Raw genomic sequence first — 16,234 nt, 5'->3', positions numbered from 1 at the left:
ACTGAGCAGTGAACTTCACCTCGGCATTTACTAGTTGAGGAACCTTGAGCAAGTTACTTTTCCTTTTTGAGTGTCAGAATCCTCATCTATAAAATGATAAGAATTTCTCCTTTATGAGTGCTAAGTGACAAAATACATATATTGCTTTACAACAGAAATGATTATATTTCGCTTGGAACAGTAGAGTTTAGTAAAAGGTAGCCCAGCATGCATATCTGTTATGTTCCTAATCCTGTTTTGTTCAGCAGTACTTTTAGACTGAATGATATTTTTTTCAATAATTATTTTATTAAAAGGACAGGAATTATTCCTTTTTTTTCCACCATTGCAAATATATAGCACATAAGACTATATACAATATATGTGTAATTTAAAGAATAGTTGAGGTGCTCCTGGGTGGTTCAGTCGGTTAAGCATCTTTGGCTCATGTCATGATCTCGCAGTGTGAGTTCGAGCCCTGCATCAGGCTCTGTGCTGACAGCTCAGAGCCTGGGGCCTGCTTTGGATTCTGTGTGTCCCTGTCTCTCTGTCCCTCCCCTGTTCATGCACACGCTCACACTCTCTCTCTCTCTCTCTCTCTCTCTCTCTCTCTCAAAAATAAATTTAAAAACCTTAAAAAATATAGAATAGTTGAAAAAACACCCATGACCTGCTCACTCTGTTTATGAATTAGAATATCACCAGATGCCCTGAAATCTCAGGTGCACCCCTCCCAGATCACTTCCTTCCCTCCTCTGCACTGTTCTGAATTTGGAGGTATTCATTCTCTTATTTTGCTTTTGTTAAGTGTACTTGATATTTATCACTAAATAATGCATTGCTTTGTGTTTGACTTTCACATAAATGGGATCCTACTCTATTCTTGCATCTTACTTTCCCCATCAACATTGTTTTTGAGGTTCTTCCAAGCAGATGCCTGTAGCCATAGGTCTTTATTTGTACTTCTTTGTAACTAATACACTATGATATGAACATGTCACATTTTATGTATCCATTCTGTTGATGGGCATTTGGGTTATTTCCAGGTTTTTGCTATTACAAAGTCTTTATGGTTTCTTGAATAATTCTCATGGGAGCATATGTAAAGGAGTTCCTAGCCTAGGTAGAAACCCGTGTGTAGAATTTGTAAGGCTGTAGAGTTTGTATGGTGTTCGCTTTTCTAGGAAGTGGTGGCTTGTTTGTTAATGGGGTTTCTCAAGCTGACACTCACACCCACAGTACGTGAGGGTTCTCAGTGCTTCATCACCTTTTTTTTTTTGTCTTATGCTCTAAAAATGGAAATAGAACACGGATTCAGGAAAGTGCACAAAACATAAATGTAAAGCTAGATGAATTGTCACAAAGCAAATGTGTATAACTACCACCCAAGTCAGAGAGGATTGGTAACAGCCCGGAAGCTCCTATCCTGCCCCTTCTCAACATTTACCTTCTCTCTCCTCTCCAAAGGGAATCTCTTCTCTGACTTTTAACATGTTAGTTGTGTTGTACTCATTTTTAAAAGCCATATAAATAAATTCGTTCAGTGTGTACTCATTTATATCTGGCCTCTTTTGTTCAGTTTTATCTTTGTGATAGTTTCCTATGTTGTATGTAGCTTTAATTCATTTAATTTTGTGGCTGTTGAGCATTCCTTTGTCTATCCATTCTCTTGTGCATAGACATTTGAGTTTCCTATTTTTTTGCTACTACAAATGGCACTACTATGAAAATTCTATGTATTTCTTGGTGTGGCAGGCACAAGTTTCTGTTGCATATAAAACTATTAATGGAATTGCTGTATTACAAGGTAAACATGTTGAATTTTTGTAGATAATGCCAATTTCCCACATAGTTCTACCAAATTGCTGTCCCACCAGCAGTATAAGAGTTGCTTTTTCTGCAAATCCTTGTGAGTGTTTGGTACTATGTTTTAAATTTTAGCTATTTAAACGTATATAATGTATAGATGATGTATAAATGATTTCTCATAGTTTTAATTTGCATTTTGCTGATCATGAGGAGGTTAAGCACATTTTCACATAGTTGTAGGCTATTTGGATATCTTATGAAGTGCCTATTTAAGTCTTGCTAACTTTTCTTCTGAGATATATATATATATATATATATATATATACACACATACACAGACACAGACATATATATCTATATACATATATTTTTTATATTTTAAAATTTTATTGTTTATTTATTTGTTGGAGTTTAAACCAAATTCTACATAGAAGTCCTTTTTTTTTTTTTTTTTTTTTTTTTTTTTTATTGCACCTGTTGCTGAAATCTTTTCCTGTACTAGGGCTTCCCATTTCACACCCTGGATGTGATCTCCCAGTGAGTAGAGGTCTTTGAGTTTAATAGCAGCCCCTCCTCTGGAGCTGTGTGGCACTGCACCTGCTACCATCTGTGGTTGAGTGTTTGCAACTAGAAATCAGATGCCTATCAGATTTACAAAGGACAGGAAAGTGGTCAGACCACCCAGGCGAGCAGAACCCATTCATTTTCCAATGTGAACTTCGAAATTACAACCTTTCATGATTAACTTGTTCCCAGACTGAATAGAAAAGAGGGGTCTGCTTTAAAACCAAACTTGGATTTTAAGAATAAACACCATGTTCTTTATTCAGAGGTGCTGACAATGTAACCACTGGGGAGAATGGCCAGCTCTCAGGAGCGGAGGAGCTCTTATTAGTGTGGGACGGAGTAGAGCCCTTTCATGTCAACCAGTATTATCCCCAGCAGAGCTAATGGCCTGGGCTACTTTGGCCCTGGGGTCCTGGTTCCCTTTGGCCTCCATCTGGGCCATTAGACTGAAGTTCTGCATTGAGGGCCGCCAGATGCCAGATGGCTTAGCTCTGTGCTTTGCCCCTCGTCAGAGGGTGCTATGAGCCTCTGGGTGAGTGAGTGAGTGAGAATGTGTGGCAGGGAAGGAAATGGCATCCAATATTTGGATTTAATGACTTATTTTTCAGTGAAAGAGAAGCTATTACTACTGGAACTTGCACGAGAGCTATGGAGAAATACCTGCATGTTTTGAGAAAACTTCCCCCCAAATCCCTTTTCCCTTCCCCATCAATATAGTTGGTGACTTTTCTGAACCTATTGTTATGGTATCAGGAAGAGAAATAATTCACAGTGACTGTGACTTGAAAAGAATCAAAGAAAGATAGGAATTGTATTGAAAGGGCCAATACAGTGCTGATCAGGATGAATAAAGATGCTGTTTTTGTATATATCATGGCAAAACTTTAGAACACTAAGACCAAAGAAGAGGAAAGCCTGAAAGGCTTTAGAAAGACTTTATTTTCTTAAAGCAGGTGTTTGAGTCAATCCCTCAGAAATATGTTCTGTAAAGGATGAATTAAAAATTATTTCTTCTTTGAAAAGAACACATATGGCTACCTTTTCTTCCCTCTCCAAGTCCCTATGGATAATAGAAAAAGTACTAGAAAGCAGATGCAGGAAAGTATACCATTTGTGGACCATTTTTGGATCAGAAGTCCTACAGTGTCTCTGGAAGATGGGAAATAGATGGAGCAAATCCAGGTTAAATACATATGTAGGGTAGGAGTGGTTCTGGGTGCTTCAGGCAACAGATACCCAGGTCAGCCATCATGGTGAGTGCAAAACTACATTTGGCACAGTTGGGAAGCTTTGACCTCTTTCTCTGGTTCCTCATGGGCAATAGCAGGCTTGGGCTGGAAGTACCCTGTGTGTGAGCAACACTTGGAGAAACTACAACTTTCAGTTTAAAATCAAGTTACTAACACACACTCTTCCCAGATGGCATGCCCCACCACCCGCTCCTTCCCTACAACCTCTAGAGGCCACTGCGTTAAATAATATCAAATACAAAAATGAATGCCCATCCATGAATCGCCAAACACTTAAGGAAACCAACTCCGTGAATGAGAGATTCTGACTCAGTAAACCGAAGACCATCACCAAGAAAACAGCATTAACGGTGTAAACAGGATTAGATTTTAAAGGAAACCATGTGTTTTTTTCCTCAGAGGAATAAAAGGAATTTATTGCATAAAATAAGAATAGGCAGCTATTTCCAGAGCCAATTAGATATTACATTGGAAATGCAATATTTATATTTTAAAAAACTCATAAACGGAAATAAAAGCAGAATGCATGCAGCTGAAGAATAAATGAGCAAGTTGGAAGTTGGAATTAAGAAATGATACAGAATGTACAAAAAGAACGATTTAGAGAATGAAACAAAGGTTATAAGGCATGGAGGATAGACCTAGGGGGTTCAATATCCATTTACTTGGGTCTCTCAAAGGTGAGAAGAGAAAGAAAAGAAATAAAGGTTGGTGAAGAAGGAGGTTGGGAAGAGACGAAAAGAAATAGCCAAAGAAAAATGAATCATTGGATTAAAAGTATCCCCACAGTGCTGATCATGATGAGTAAAGACACTCCTTAGACATATCATAGTGGAATTTCAGTCACTCAGGGTAAAGAGAAGATCTCAAAAGGCTTCAGGGAGAAGGTAGATGGCATACTGTTTTGATTTAGAGGCACGATGATTTAGTTGTCTTGATGGCTAGGGGAGGAAATGCATCTATGGGGGGAAGCGTGGGTGGAAATAGATTTAATATTACAATGTAATCTTAGGTTTTGGAAATAAAAACACATTCCTGTTGTTTTCTTTAGCAAACTCTACTTGGTTGTTAGGGTTACATATTTATCCTTAGGGAACGGTTTGGATTCTCGAAGATACATGTGGGATATTAACATTAGTTAAAGTGGAGTCTTTGGAATGCTGCACCATCCTGCTTTGGAATTTAGCCCCAAAAGGCTTTACAGCCATCTGTATTGTAGCCCCTTTCTCCCTTGCTGAGGCCAAGACCTTGTTTACCACCCTGGAGGACACTGCTAGGATTAGTGGCTGAGATTTCCTTTCAAAATCCAGAGCTTTCCAGTGGAATGGTTGACAGTTTGTCCTACCAGATGGCTTTGTTCAGGCTTGTTGGTAGGGTAACAGGATTGCCTGTATTTTACCCTGAGCAAAAAGGAATGGTATTTACCCTGTATAATCTTTTTAAGTGAGCAGGAAAGAACAGATGCTGACTTCTATTTCATATTAAGATTGAATTTGCAAGGCTTACTTATTGGTAACTTGATAATGTCGATTAACTGTACGGGTCACTGGAGTCCTCAGAGTACATGTAGGTTTATTATGAAACAATTAGCCAGGGAACATGAGCTTAGGTTTCTTAGCAAAGGGCTCTTCATGGTGAGAAATAGTGATCAGTCTTACTGATTACTATTTATGTAGGGATGTCTCTCTTTTTTTAGTTTAGGATATCACATTTTATTGAATGAAAGGATTCTATGTTTCTATAATCTTCTGTATTAACACCCTAAACTATTCTCGTGTGATTTTTAGAGGCCAGAGCCCACCCGTTGCTGAATTTAACTTACTCCTGAAAGCTCACACTTTGGAAACCTATGGGGTGGACCCCCACCCATGCAAGGTGAGTGCCCCTCATAGCAGGCCAACATATAATGATTGTTTTGCACACAAGAGAGTTAATTGGTATGCAGGATATTTCTACAGCCTGATCCATTGCCCCTAATTGGAAGGGACAACAGTAGGCTGCAGTGTCGTGTTCTGGTAGTTGATTTTCTCCATTGCAGCCTCCCAATAGTTTGCTAATTGCTATGTAGTGGCCACGTTTTCCTCAATTAACACATATGATTCATCCATCTATCCATCAAGTGGATGATTCTACCCCTGAGAAGTTATAGGATCCCAACAGATTTTCAAGACCATTGTCAGCAACAACGGACTCTTGAAAATCGGGAAGGTAGAAGAAAAAAAAGACTTAATATTATATTTTGACATTAGGAATAATTGTTTTTCCTGTTTCTGTTCGTATCATTTGACAGTATTTTTCTTAAGCATGTATTAGAATCACCTGGGGTCCACCCCAGAGCTGCTGAATCAGAATCGCTGGGGGTGCAGTGGGGGAATATGCTTTTTTAACAAGCCCCCAAGATGATGCACACATTTTCCAGAAATGGTCCGTGAAAGCAGCTTTCTTCTTTCCGTACCCTACACTAGCCATGCATCAACCAGACACTAACTAGAATCCTAAACTAAGCATTTATATCAGCCAGGCTCTTAAAGGTAAGTTCTTGAGTCCTACTGGAACATTTCTTTACCCATATGGTACCAGCTAACAGTGTTTGATAAAGTACTAGGTCAATAGCTTTTAGTGCAGGCTGCTCATTAGAAGCACCTGGGTAGCTTCATCTACTTCTGCCGCCCAATCACATCAGGATCTGTGGGGGAGCAGAGCAGGCTCTCCAGATGACTACAGCAGGTACTTGTTCACATTGGCATGGGCTTCTTGCTCTGCCCATGCAATTATTTTAGCGTATTGGCCAGGATCCTCTTCCTAGTAATGGTATAAATCAGTTTATTCCACTTAGCAAATTAGACTTAATCCACAATTTTGAGCCTCTCTGTTTATTTGTTACTTGAAAATGGACTTGATTTTTGTTGTTGTCTTTCCTTTGCCTTTAGTGATCTATGCTTAATTTTTCTGGTTGAGGCTAAAAGCAAAGTAGGCATTTCTGGACCTTTCTTTATGTTAAAATTGCCAGAAATATCATGTGGAATTGAATGAAGTTAAATTAGATATTCAGGGCTTTGGTTTCATAGCCTCTTTGGTTTGGGGGCTCTTGATGACTGAGAATAGTTTGCCCACATTATAGGGCAGATCTGAGCACTCAGGTGGCCCCAGGACACAGTTAGAAATAGACATAGTAGTTTGTGAGTAATCTGTATTTTTCCAGGATGTTCCTGGAGAGGTAGAAGGAAAAAGCTACATATTCCCAGACCTTCCCTAGATTTTAGAAGTATTATCCTTGGAAGTCCCATCTCAGAAACTTAGTTTATTGCTATAATCAATGGAATTAACCTGAAATTAACCCAGGAGGAAGATGAATGAGCATACCATTTATCATTTATTTTATATTTCTCAATCTAGATGTTTTTGTTTCTGTTTTTTTTTTTTTTCTTTTTTTCTTTTTTTCAGGATTCAACAGGCACAACAACATTTTTGGGATTCACTGCAGCAGGTTTTGTGGTATTTCAGGGAAATAAGAGAATCCATTTGATAAAATGGTAAGTACTTCTTTGGGAAACTGGCTTACCATTTTTCTTAATCTTGTTTTTCTTTCCCAGCCTTTGATTTGTTTGTTTGTTTGTTTGTTTGTTTGTTTGGAAATGTCTGGAGAAAGGGGAACCCCTTTGGGAATGAGTATTGGAAATGTCTGGTAGAATGCTTAGAATTCATTTCTTTGCTGTGGAGAGTCATTATGAAGGGATTATACATCTATAAATAAAAGCCAATCTAGGTTGCCCTTGACCTCAGGAGACCTAGAGTGTGTCTTGGGCTCAGGAGCTCTGTCTCCAAAGAGAAAGTGTCCAGTGTTTCCTCACCAGTAGCTGCTCGTCTGGCCAGAGGGGTGACCCTAGGGTAGGTCAGGGCAGGGTAAAGGTGCAAGTTCACTTGAATAACTCAGGACCCTCTTCTGCTCACTTCTCTCCAATACTCTTCTGTTAAATCCTTGTTGCAGACTCATCCTATGGTATCCAGTATATCAGTGAAGATGCTTTTGGCTCAAAGTAACAGAACTATCTCCTCACAGTGGCTTACAGATAAGAGGTTATGTCACATAGCAAAAGTTCCAGAGGTCAGGCATTTCCATGATCCTTTAACTTAACTACCTGACAACACCGTGAAGGATCTGGGTCTCCCATTTTCTTCTCTGTCATCCCAGGGGAGTGGCTGTTGTCTCCAGGTTCAAGCTCATAAGATGGCCACACATGCAACTCTGTTCATCCCATCTTCATACAGCAATACCCATTACCTGGAGGAGAGCACCCCTTCCATGTGTCTCCTATTAAAACAATGATCACTTTTTTAACAAAAACCCCTGTAGGAGACTTCCCATGTATCTAATAGGCTAGGATTAGGTTACACACACCTACTTAAACCAATCCTTCTGAGAAGAGTGGGGACGCCATGACTGGGTTGGTCAAATCAAGACCCACCTCTTGCAGCTGAGAAGAGCATTATCTGTATGAACATGTCACCTTGAGTCACATCAGTACAGAAGTGGGAGGGTGGAGCAGGGTACATGACCAGCAGCACCTGCTGGGTTGAATCAAGGAGCAGGATGGTTTGGGCAAAGAGCGAGAAGGCTGAATGTATGTGGAATATTGTAAAGGCTCAGTGGTGTTCATACTTTCAGCCTGATTCGGTTTCCTCCCTGATGGCCCTTGAGAGGTTTGTCATCCCCATCCTGTCTCACTGGGCGGTGGGCTCACCCCTGTGGTCTGAAGTTGTTCTTGACGGGTCAGTGGGCATCCATCTTCAGTCTTGGGCTGGAAATGCTCTTATACTTACCTGAACCTTGGTTTCCAGGTTCTGTTACCTTCAGGATTCCTTCTAGCACCCGTTTATCATATCAACACCCTCTCTTTGTGCACTGTCCTCCTGGCCCCCCCCCCCCCCCCCGCCTTTTCAAACCTTCTCTGCTGGGTTAGCTTTAGCCAGTTAATGTCCACTCCGCTCCTGCACCACTTTCTCTTCCTTATGACCAGCCCTCTCTTTCTGAGATCCCCAACTTCACCAATCTCTTCCTTGACCTCTTTATCATTGCCTTTTGTTCAGTTCCTACTTTCAGCTCCCCTCCGTGCCCACTTGTTCTCTTTTTCCACACTGAGCGTTCTCAAAACTTACCTGTAATAAACCTCTTGGCTTTTCTGAATCTCTGTGTACTCATCCGTAAGGTGGGAGTCAGTTATTTCTGGCTGCCTTCCAGGGAGGAGGGGAGATGGAGGAGAATCAGATGCAACAGTGTCATGAGTGGTGGGTTCATGAACTGTGACATTTTGTGTATGGGTAGCATAGTGGGGTGAATAGTTTTCTTCTCTGTGTTTTCCGCACGTTGTAAAGAAGGGTATTTATTAATCACCCTTCAGGCCATTCCAGAATAAGCTCCCTAGGAATTCCTACTGACTTTGGGAAGCATGGAAAATTTGGGGAATTCTCCAATCCTACCCTAGGACCACAAGAGACGTGGGGGTCCTGACAGATGCTGGATCGTCAGGTTTCTGAATGGCTTGAGCTCTGAAGTAGGTAGGGGAGAACCTGACAGGTGTCCAGGGCAGATTAATTGCAAGTCTCTGCCCTTTGGGCTTCTGTTTCTTCCTGGGTCCACAGAAGAATTGAGATGGACAATCCCCAGACCATTTGTTTCTGGGTTCTACATCTTGGAGTTCATGGTGGGGTGTTTGATGTCTCCCCCACCCCTTTCCAGCCTCTAGTTAGGCACGTGTGTTTGGAACAGCTGTGGACATGTTTCTAAAACAAATTTGATTCCTACGTTAATCCTAGTTTTGTTTTGTTTTGTTTTTTTAACATCCATTGAACTCTGTCACTCTTGCAAATGCTCTCCTAAGTTTGAACCGCTTAATGTGACCACACTGTTCTTTTTCCCCCAGGAAAAGCACAGGGGCACATATCAGTCTCCTAGGAATTAGATCAAAGGAATAGAAATAGAATTGTCTCTTCTCTTTACATATATCTTCTCACCAAGGAGGTGACCTAGGGTCCCTGTTTCAGGCAGATTTTAATTGAGCAGCTCCTTAAGATAAAACCAGACATCACTCTTCTGAGTACAATGTGTCAAGTTGTCCTCACAATTTTGAACATCTAAATCTCTAATAAAACTATTCTTTCATGAACAGAGAGAGCAGAAATGAAAATTTTGCAATGTCGTGTGTGTTCCTTGATGGATATGAAAGGGTGAGAGAGACAGATACTGTGAGTCCATGTCGTTTCATTACCCGAACCTGAAATGATCACATTCTTCCTACCTTGCAAAGTGGGCTGGCCAGTTAATATTGTTTTGGTCGTTAATGTTCACAAAACCCCCAGAGCTCCTTGGAAGAAAGAGGCAGCTTGACTGTAAAAAATGGAATAAATAATTCTGAGCTGCCTCCGGATCCTCTCTTGGGAAGAAAATTGCTGTATAATTCACTTGGGGGCTTTTTGGTGCTCATTAGGCCTTCACTGATGATAAGATAATATCTTGTTTCATTGCAGTCTGCTTGGTATTTGTGAGTCAGCCAGATTCCTCTGGGAAACCCAGGTACCTTGGTTAGCTGCCAGGGTTGTTTTTTTTTTTGTTTTTTTGTGGTTTTTTTTTGTTTTGTTTTGTTTTGTTTTGTTTGCATCTCACCCAAAGAGATTTTCTTTTCTTAGGCCAGATGTCTGCAAATTGAAGTTTGAAGGGAAGACATTTTATGTGATTGGCACCCAGAAGGAGGTCAGATACTGCTTTTGAATTACCTGTAGTTGTGTGTGCGTGTGTGCATGTGTGTGAGCGAGACACAGGCATAAAATGTGCCTTTAGTGTTGTAGCCCCAGGACACCACCGCTTTGAAATTTAATGATGCTAATGGAAGCTCTATGCTGAACATCTGAGAGGTAAACAGATAGTGGGTTTACACATTTAAAGACCAAAGTCAGTGAGCAATGCTGGACCATATACTGCTGTGTAAAAAAATATCCTTGGATAGACTTTGAGAAATAGAAAATTGAGCCTCCTCCTGAAACTAATATTACACTCTATGTTAACTAATTGGAATTTAAAATTAAAATAAAATGGAACCACCTCCTACCTCTGTAATCTGCCAAAATATAGATTTATGAAACAAGCAAAGAATACTTCCAAAGCTGGCTAATCAATGACTGCTGTCTACAGTTTCATGAATAGAGTCCATACTCCCCAGGAGTCTTCAAATAAAGAAGTTACCAGTTGTAGGTTGGGTTCATCAGGGAACACATTTGAGAGGAGGCCATTACAGAAACTTTGAGCCTCAGAGCTGGGTCTGGAAGTCTGCAGATTTTCTTGACCCTAGTTTTCAGTACAAGCACTGGTTATTCAAGGATGGCAAATAAGTTTTTAAAGGAATCCAAGTCTGACCGAGAGGTGAGTGATTCCTGGAGTGTTGATAAGGGTTGTGAGGCTGTTGTTTTTGTTAGAAACAGGGCCCAGATAGATTCGTGATGTCTCCAAAGGGTGAGGGAAGGGGAGACACCATTTCAAAAACACTTTTATTTATTTATTTTTTTGTTTTAAAGAAAGAGAAAGTGCATGCAAGCAGGAGTAGGAAGGGGCAGAAGGAGAGAGAGAAAGAATCCTAAACAGGCTCTGTGCTCAGCATAGAGCCTGACATGGGGCTTGATCCCATAACCCTGGGATCATGACCTGAGCCGAAATCAAGAGTTGGATGCTCAACCAACTGAGCCACCCAGGTGCCCCAACAACACTTTTAAGACCATAGTAATGCATAAATTACTTTTAATTTGTTTAGTAGGTGGTGGGATGCAACATGAAAAACATAAACTATGTTTAACATGCCTGTTGTTGTCTTGTTTTGTCTTTTTTATTAGAAAAAAGCCATGTTGGCATTCCATACTTCAACACCAGCTGCCTGCAAACATCTTTGGAAGTGTGGGGTGGAGAACCAGGCCTTTTATAAGTGAGTAGCTTTTATTCATTGAATCACAGGTTTTAAAAGCATCCATGGAACCATTTATGTTTTTCAAATAGCTGCATAATCATTTCTTTTAATTCAGTCCTTTTTATTATATTAAAGGGAATTATAAGTTTAATGCATTGTGCAGGCTGACTCCCAACCACTGTTGGCCCAACCAAGCCTGAGCTCCACTTTGGGTGATGCCCATAGAATTGCTGTGGGCTGCTTGTTTGTTTTTAGCATTGTTATTTCCATTCAACATGTCACAGAATCTGTTTTTGGTTGGGTGCCTCCCTCAGAAGCAGACCTTGAGAAGAGTTGAGTTCAAGTAGTTTCTTTAGGATGTGGTTTCTGGACATACCAGTAGGGGATTGGGGAAGAGAGATGGGACAGCAAACAATGTAGGGCATATTGTTGAACAGGTCACTCCTGAGGGCAGCTGTGCTCAGCCAGCACCTCTGAGGAACTCTATCATGCTGTAGAACATCCCTCCGAGTTCTCCCACTGACCAGCAAAGGACCCGGGCTGTTTGTCTACCAATTACCCATTCATTTTGGTGGAAGGCCACTTCAGAGGGCAGAGTTAATACTCTCTGACTTACTCTGAATGTGGGCTGAATGTGCTCGCACAACCAGAGAAGGAAAGCTTTGGCAGAGTCACAGGTGTTCGTAATAAGAAGCCTTCAGCATACAGAGATGAGAGCCAAATGTTTGTGGGTAGAATGCTGTTGGAGCCTAGGATCATGGAAAGTCAGTACTGGACAGGACTTCAGAAACCACCCATAAAGCTCTCAGGTTTCAAAAGAGCTTCAAATCTGAGATCTTTCCACTGAGTTCCAGATTCTCCTCTTTGAGACACATTTGCTCATTGGAAGAATGGTGGTGATGGATGCAGGCAAGAGCCGGGCCAGCCCTGCCCAGGGTATCAGCACTGCTGGCCCCTGGAGCTCATTCAGGTGACCTTTTGCTCTGTCAGCCCCCAACCCTGAATTCTGCCGCCCGCTTTAGACACCTGTCTCTGAAGATGCTAAGTTTCTGGACCTCCTGGGCTTTGGCTGACAAGGATCAGAATGATGGCTTGGGCAATCTTTTTCAAATCCTTTTTTATCCACAGAGCTCTTTTCCTCAAGCAGATGTATAGACAAACCCTAGTAGGCTTTAGAGAAAAACAGGTAAAAATAGAGAAGCTGTGGTTGTTGGCAGGGACCAGAGTTGGGACTGGGGACTGGAGACCTTTCACCCATTGCTCACTACTTCCCAGGAGCTTGGATGACTAGTTGACAGTCCTGTATCCTGGGAGACCCCTCTGTCCCAGGCAGATCGTTTCAGAAGCATAGTATTGAAAGCCATTGGATGAGATTAACTACACAATACTGTGAATGAGAACATGTATCAAGACCTTCCCACAACCATCTTCACCTCAAAGCATCAGTGGGTCTCTTGTGGTATTTGGGAACTGGTATATAAGGATATCTGATGGCCTCTGAAATCAGCATGTCCAAGTCTGTCTGTGAGCATGACAGCTGGAGAGGAAGAGGCAGAGTGTTTGAGGCTCTGTCTCTAGTTGAGGCCTGCACATATTTTGTTGTTGATTTAAATTATTTTAAAAATTGAGATCATGTACCACAAAATTCACTCTTTTAAAGTATACATTTAGTGATTTTTAGTATAATTCACAAAGTCACACAACCATCACCACTATCTAATTCCAGAACATTTTTATCATCCCCACCACTGCCCACCACCCTCCCCAGCCCTGAAAGAAACCTTGCATCCATTAACAGTCACTCCCCATTCCCCCGCTCTCCCTAGACCTTGGCAACTGCTGGTTTACTTTCTGTGCTTATGGATTCACCCATTCTGGACATTTATATAAACAGAATCAGAAGCTATGTGGCCTCTGGTGCCTGGCTTCTTTCACTTAAGGTAGTGTTTTCAAGGTTCATCCATGTTGTAGCATTTATCACTACTTCATTTCTTTCTATGCCTAAATACTCCATTGTTTGGATAGATCACATTTTGTTTATCCACTCATCAGTTGATGGACATTTGGGTTGTTCGCTCTTGTATTATGAATAATGCTGCTAGGAATATCCATATAAAAGCTTTTCTATGGACAGTTCTTTCAGGTTCATGCCTAGAAGTGGAGTTTTCGGATCACTGGGTAACTATGCAGAACATTTTGAGAAACTGACAAACTATTTTTGGAGCCTAAGCTTTTGGGACTCTTCTGTTCCTCCTTTAATAAAATCATCTGGTTCCTGTCAAGGGATAATTTGAAGACATTTAGTTAGTCTGAACGAATCTTTTCTCATGATTGAGGGAGTTGGTAGATGGGAGTTTTGAGACAAAGCAAAACAAGATGCATCATGACCTATTTTATTGTAGATTTTTATGTACGTATCTGTACTAGATCAGATCTCTCTGAAGGGAGGAACTAGGTTCTATTTATCTTTGTATCTGCTAAAGATCCAGTGTATTAAAAAAATGTTTCCTGGATCAATTGATAAGGCCTGATTCCTATCCTCAGGAGATTTGTATTTTGTGATAGAGACCAAGAAGGAAGTACAAATAAAATGCTGGAGGGGACCCCGAAAGAGGGGCGAGTCTGGCTGCTGGGGGAGCAAGGTGGTGAAAGGACATTCTGAGTAAGAGACCAAGGCAGGAAAGTGGAAGACACTGTGGAGGAGAAGTTACACAAGGCTGGAGTGGAGGGTGGATGAAGGAGACTGGGAGGAGATGATGGGGCGGGAACAGAGGGCTCAGCCATTGTGAGAGAGGCAGCAGAGGAGAGTTTGATGGCTGCTGGCCACACACAGTGTAGGGGGAGAGAGTAGGAAAGGGAAACACTCCATAGATAGACCTTTTAGAGGCACCTCAGTAAGCCCTTCTTGGGAGGGGTTTAGCACAGCTTTGAAGATCCTTATCGAAATTCTAGGATCTCTAGCAAAGAACAACTTAGGCCATTAATTGCTTCTTTTGCATACATATTGTTCTATCATGTGTGAGGGAGTCTGCTGATGGATGGAGTCAAATAAAGACAAAAACAGAATTGAAAAGAGGGGGAAGAAGGAGAAAAACCCTGCCAACTGGGGGGTTTGTTTTGCACATTTTAGGGTGTGCTCATTAGCTGGCAGCGAGGGAAGAGGTCAGTGTGGTAATCCTATCATTATATGGGACGACCAGGCACATCAGAGGAACCTCTCCCCGTCTTCGGTGGATGTTTCCAAAGACCCAGAGGCTTCAGTGGGCAGGACGAGTGGCACCTTACAGATCTTCCTTGACTTATGATGGGGCTACACCCTGATAAACTCATCCTACGTTAAAAATACTATAAATAGGGGCGCCTGGGTGGCTCAATCGGTTAAGCGTCCAACTTCAGCTCAGGTCACGATCTCGCGGTCTGTGAGTTCGAGCCCCACGTCGGGCTCTGGGCTGATGGCTCAGAGCCTGGAGCCTGCTTCTGATTCTGTGTCTCCCTCTCTCTCTGCCCCTCCCCCATTCATGCTCTGTCTCTCTCTGTCTCAAAAATAAACAAACGTTAAAAAAAATACTATAAATCAAACCATCATGTGTTGGGGACCTTCCAGAGGTGATGGAGTCCTTGCACCTGCACTTTGTTAGGTCAGGCTATCCCCATCTCCCTCATGAGGACATCTGATCCCTCATACTTATACTTATCTGAGTTCTGTCAGAACCCTTTGTTCCTTCATTGTTCCATAACCATCCTTGTTCTTCAAGGAGAAGGAAAGATATCACCTGTTCTGACACAGCTGCGTGGCGTGACCTCAGACAGGTCTGACTTCCGCCTTCTCATCTGTACAATGGAGGGGACAGGGATTCGGGCGAGACTCGTTTGCCTCAGTGTGGTTGAGTGTTAACGAGCATGGGCTTTGGAAGTGAAAGGCTTGGCTTTGAGTCTTGATCTGTCACTTACTAGCAGTGTGGCCTGGAACAAAGCACTTAAACCCTGAGCCCTGACTTTGTTTTTCGTTTAAAATGTGATCGGTGATACCTGCCGGGCAGTGCTTAGTTGTACCAGGCACACTGACCATCCATGGGTGCTAGTCGCAGCAGTGACCACGACTACTTCCCCCTTCACTGATGACGAAAGATTTTTGAGCACCTGTTGGTTCAAGAGCCCAGGCCCTTTGACTCTGAAGGGTTCTAAATCTCTTAAGCTCAGGGGTGGGCACCTGCTTCTAGCTCTGTCCACTTGGCACTGCGTTGTAACGGTCTCTGCCGGCAAAGCAAGGCCCTGATTTCGTTTCCTGGGTTGGGGGTGGTTTGCTCCCTCCTTTCCTGCTTCACCTGCCCTGGGAACAGGGAGGGAGGCGGGTGACTGATGCCTAGGAATTCCCTAGTGTGCTTTTAAGACATGAATGTGTTGCTAGTTGTCAGCTGGCCCACAGCCACCCATCAGGTTTGAGAGCCCTGGCTCTGAGATCTGCTGCCTGGGAATGGAGCCCAGTGCAGAAACTCTGCTTTTCCCTCCTGCTCCAAACCCCAGGGGATCCCCAACACCGACAGCCACCATTTGAGCTTCCTTTCTGCCGTGTGTTTTCTAGGTGCCGCCGCTCCTGCGGTGCTGGTTCCCCGAGCGCACACGGGATGCGCTGAAGGGCTCGGGGCTCAGGAGTTCCAGTCAATGAATCTGTCACATCTG

The 16,234-nt window shown here is 42.3% G+C and overlaps 1 protein-coding gene across 4 annotated transcripts in view; it reads left to right on the top strand.

Annotated features, from left to right (window-relative positions):
* FRMD3 (FERM domain containing 3) overlaps positions 1 to 16,234 on the top strand; it is a 320,391-nt gene that overhangs the window by 222,922 nt on the left and 81,235 nt on the right. For all 4 annotated transcript variants that reach the window (XM_049649220.1, XM_049649142.1, XM_049649380.1 and 1 more), the window contains 4 exons: positions 5,393 to 5,480; positions 7,050 to 7,138; positions 10,290 to 10,353; positions 11,484 to 11,572. In XM_049649220.1, the coding sequence (XP_049505177.1) occupies positions 5,393 to 5,480; positions 7,050 to 7,138; positions 10,290 to 10,353; positions 11,484 to 11,572 (330 nt within the window). The remainder of the gene's footprint in view (positions 1 to 5,392; positions 5,481 to 7,049; positions 7,139 to 10,289; positions 10,354 to 11,483; positions 11,573 to 16,234) is intronic.

Source organism: Panthera uncia, chromosome D4 (genome assembly GCF_023721935.1).
Source record: "Panthera uncia isolate 11264 chromosome D4, Puncia_PCG_1.0, whole genome shotgun sequence".
Classification (NCBI taxonomy): Eukaryota; Metazoa; Chordata; class Mammalia; order Carnivora; family Felidae; genus Panthera; species Panthera uncia.
This window is presented reverse-complemented; position numbering and strand designations above follow the sequence as displayed.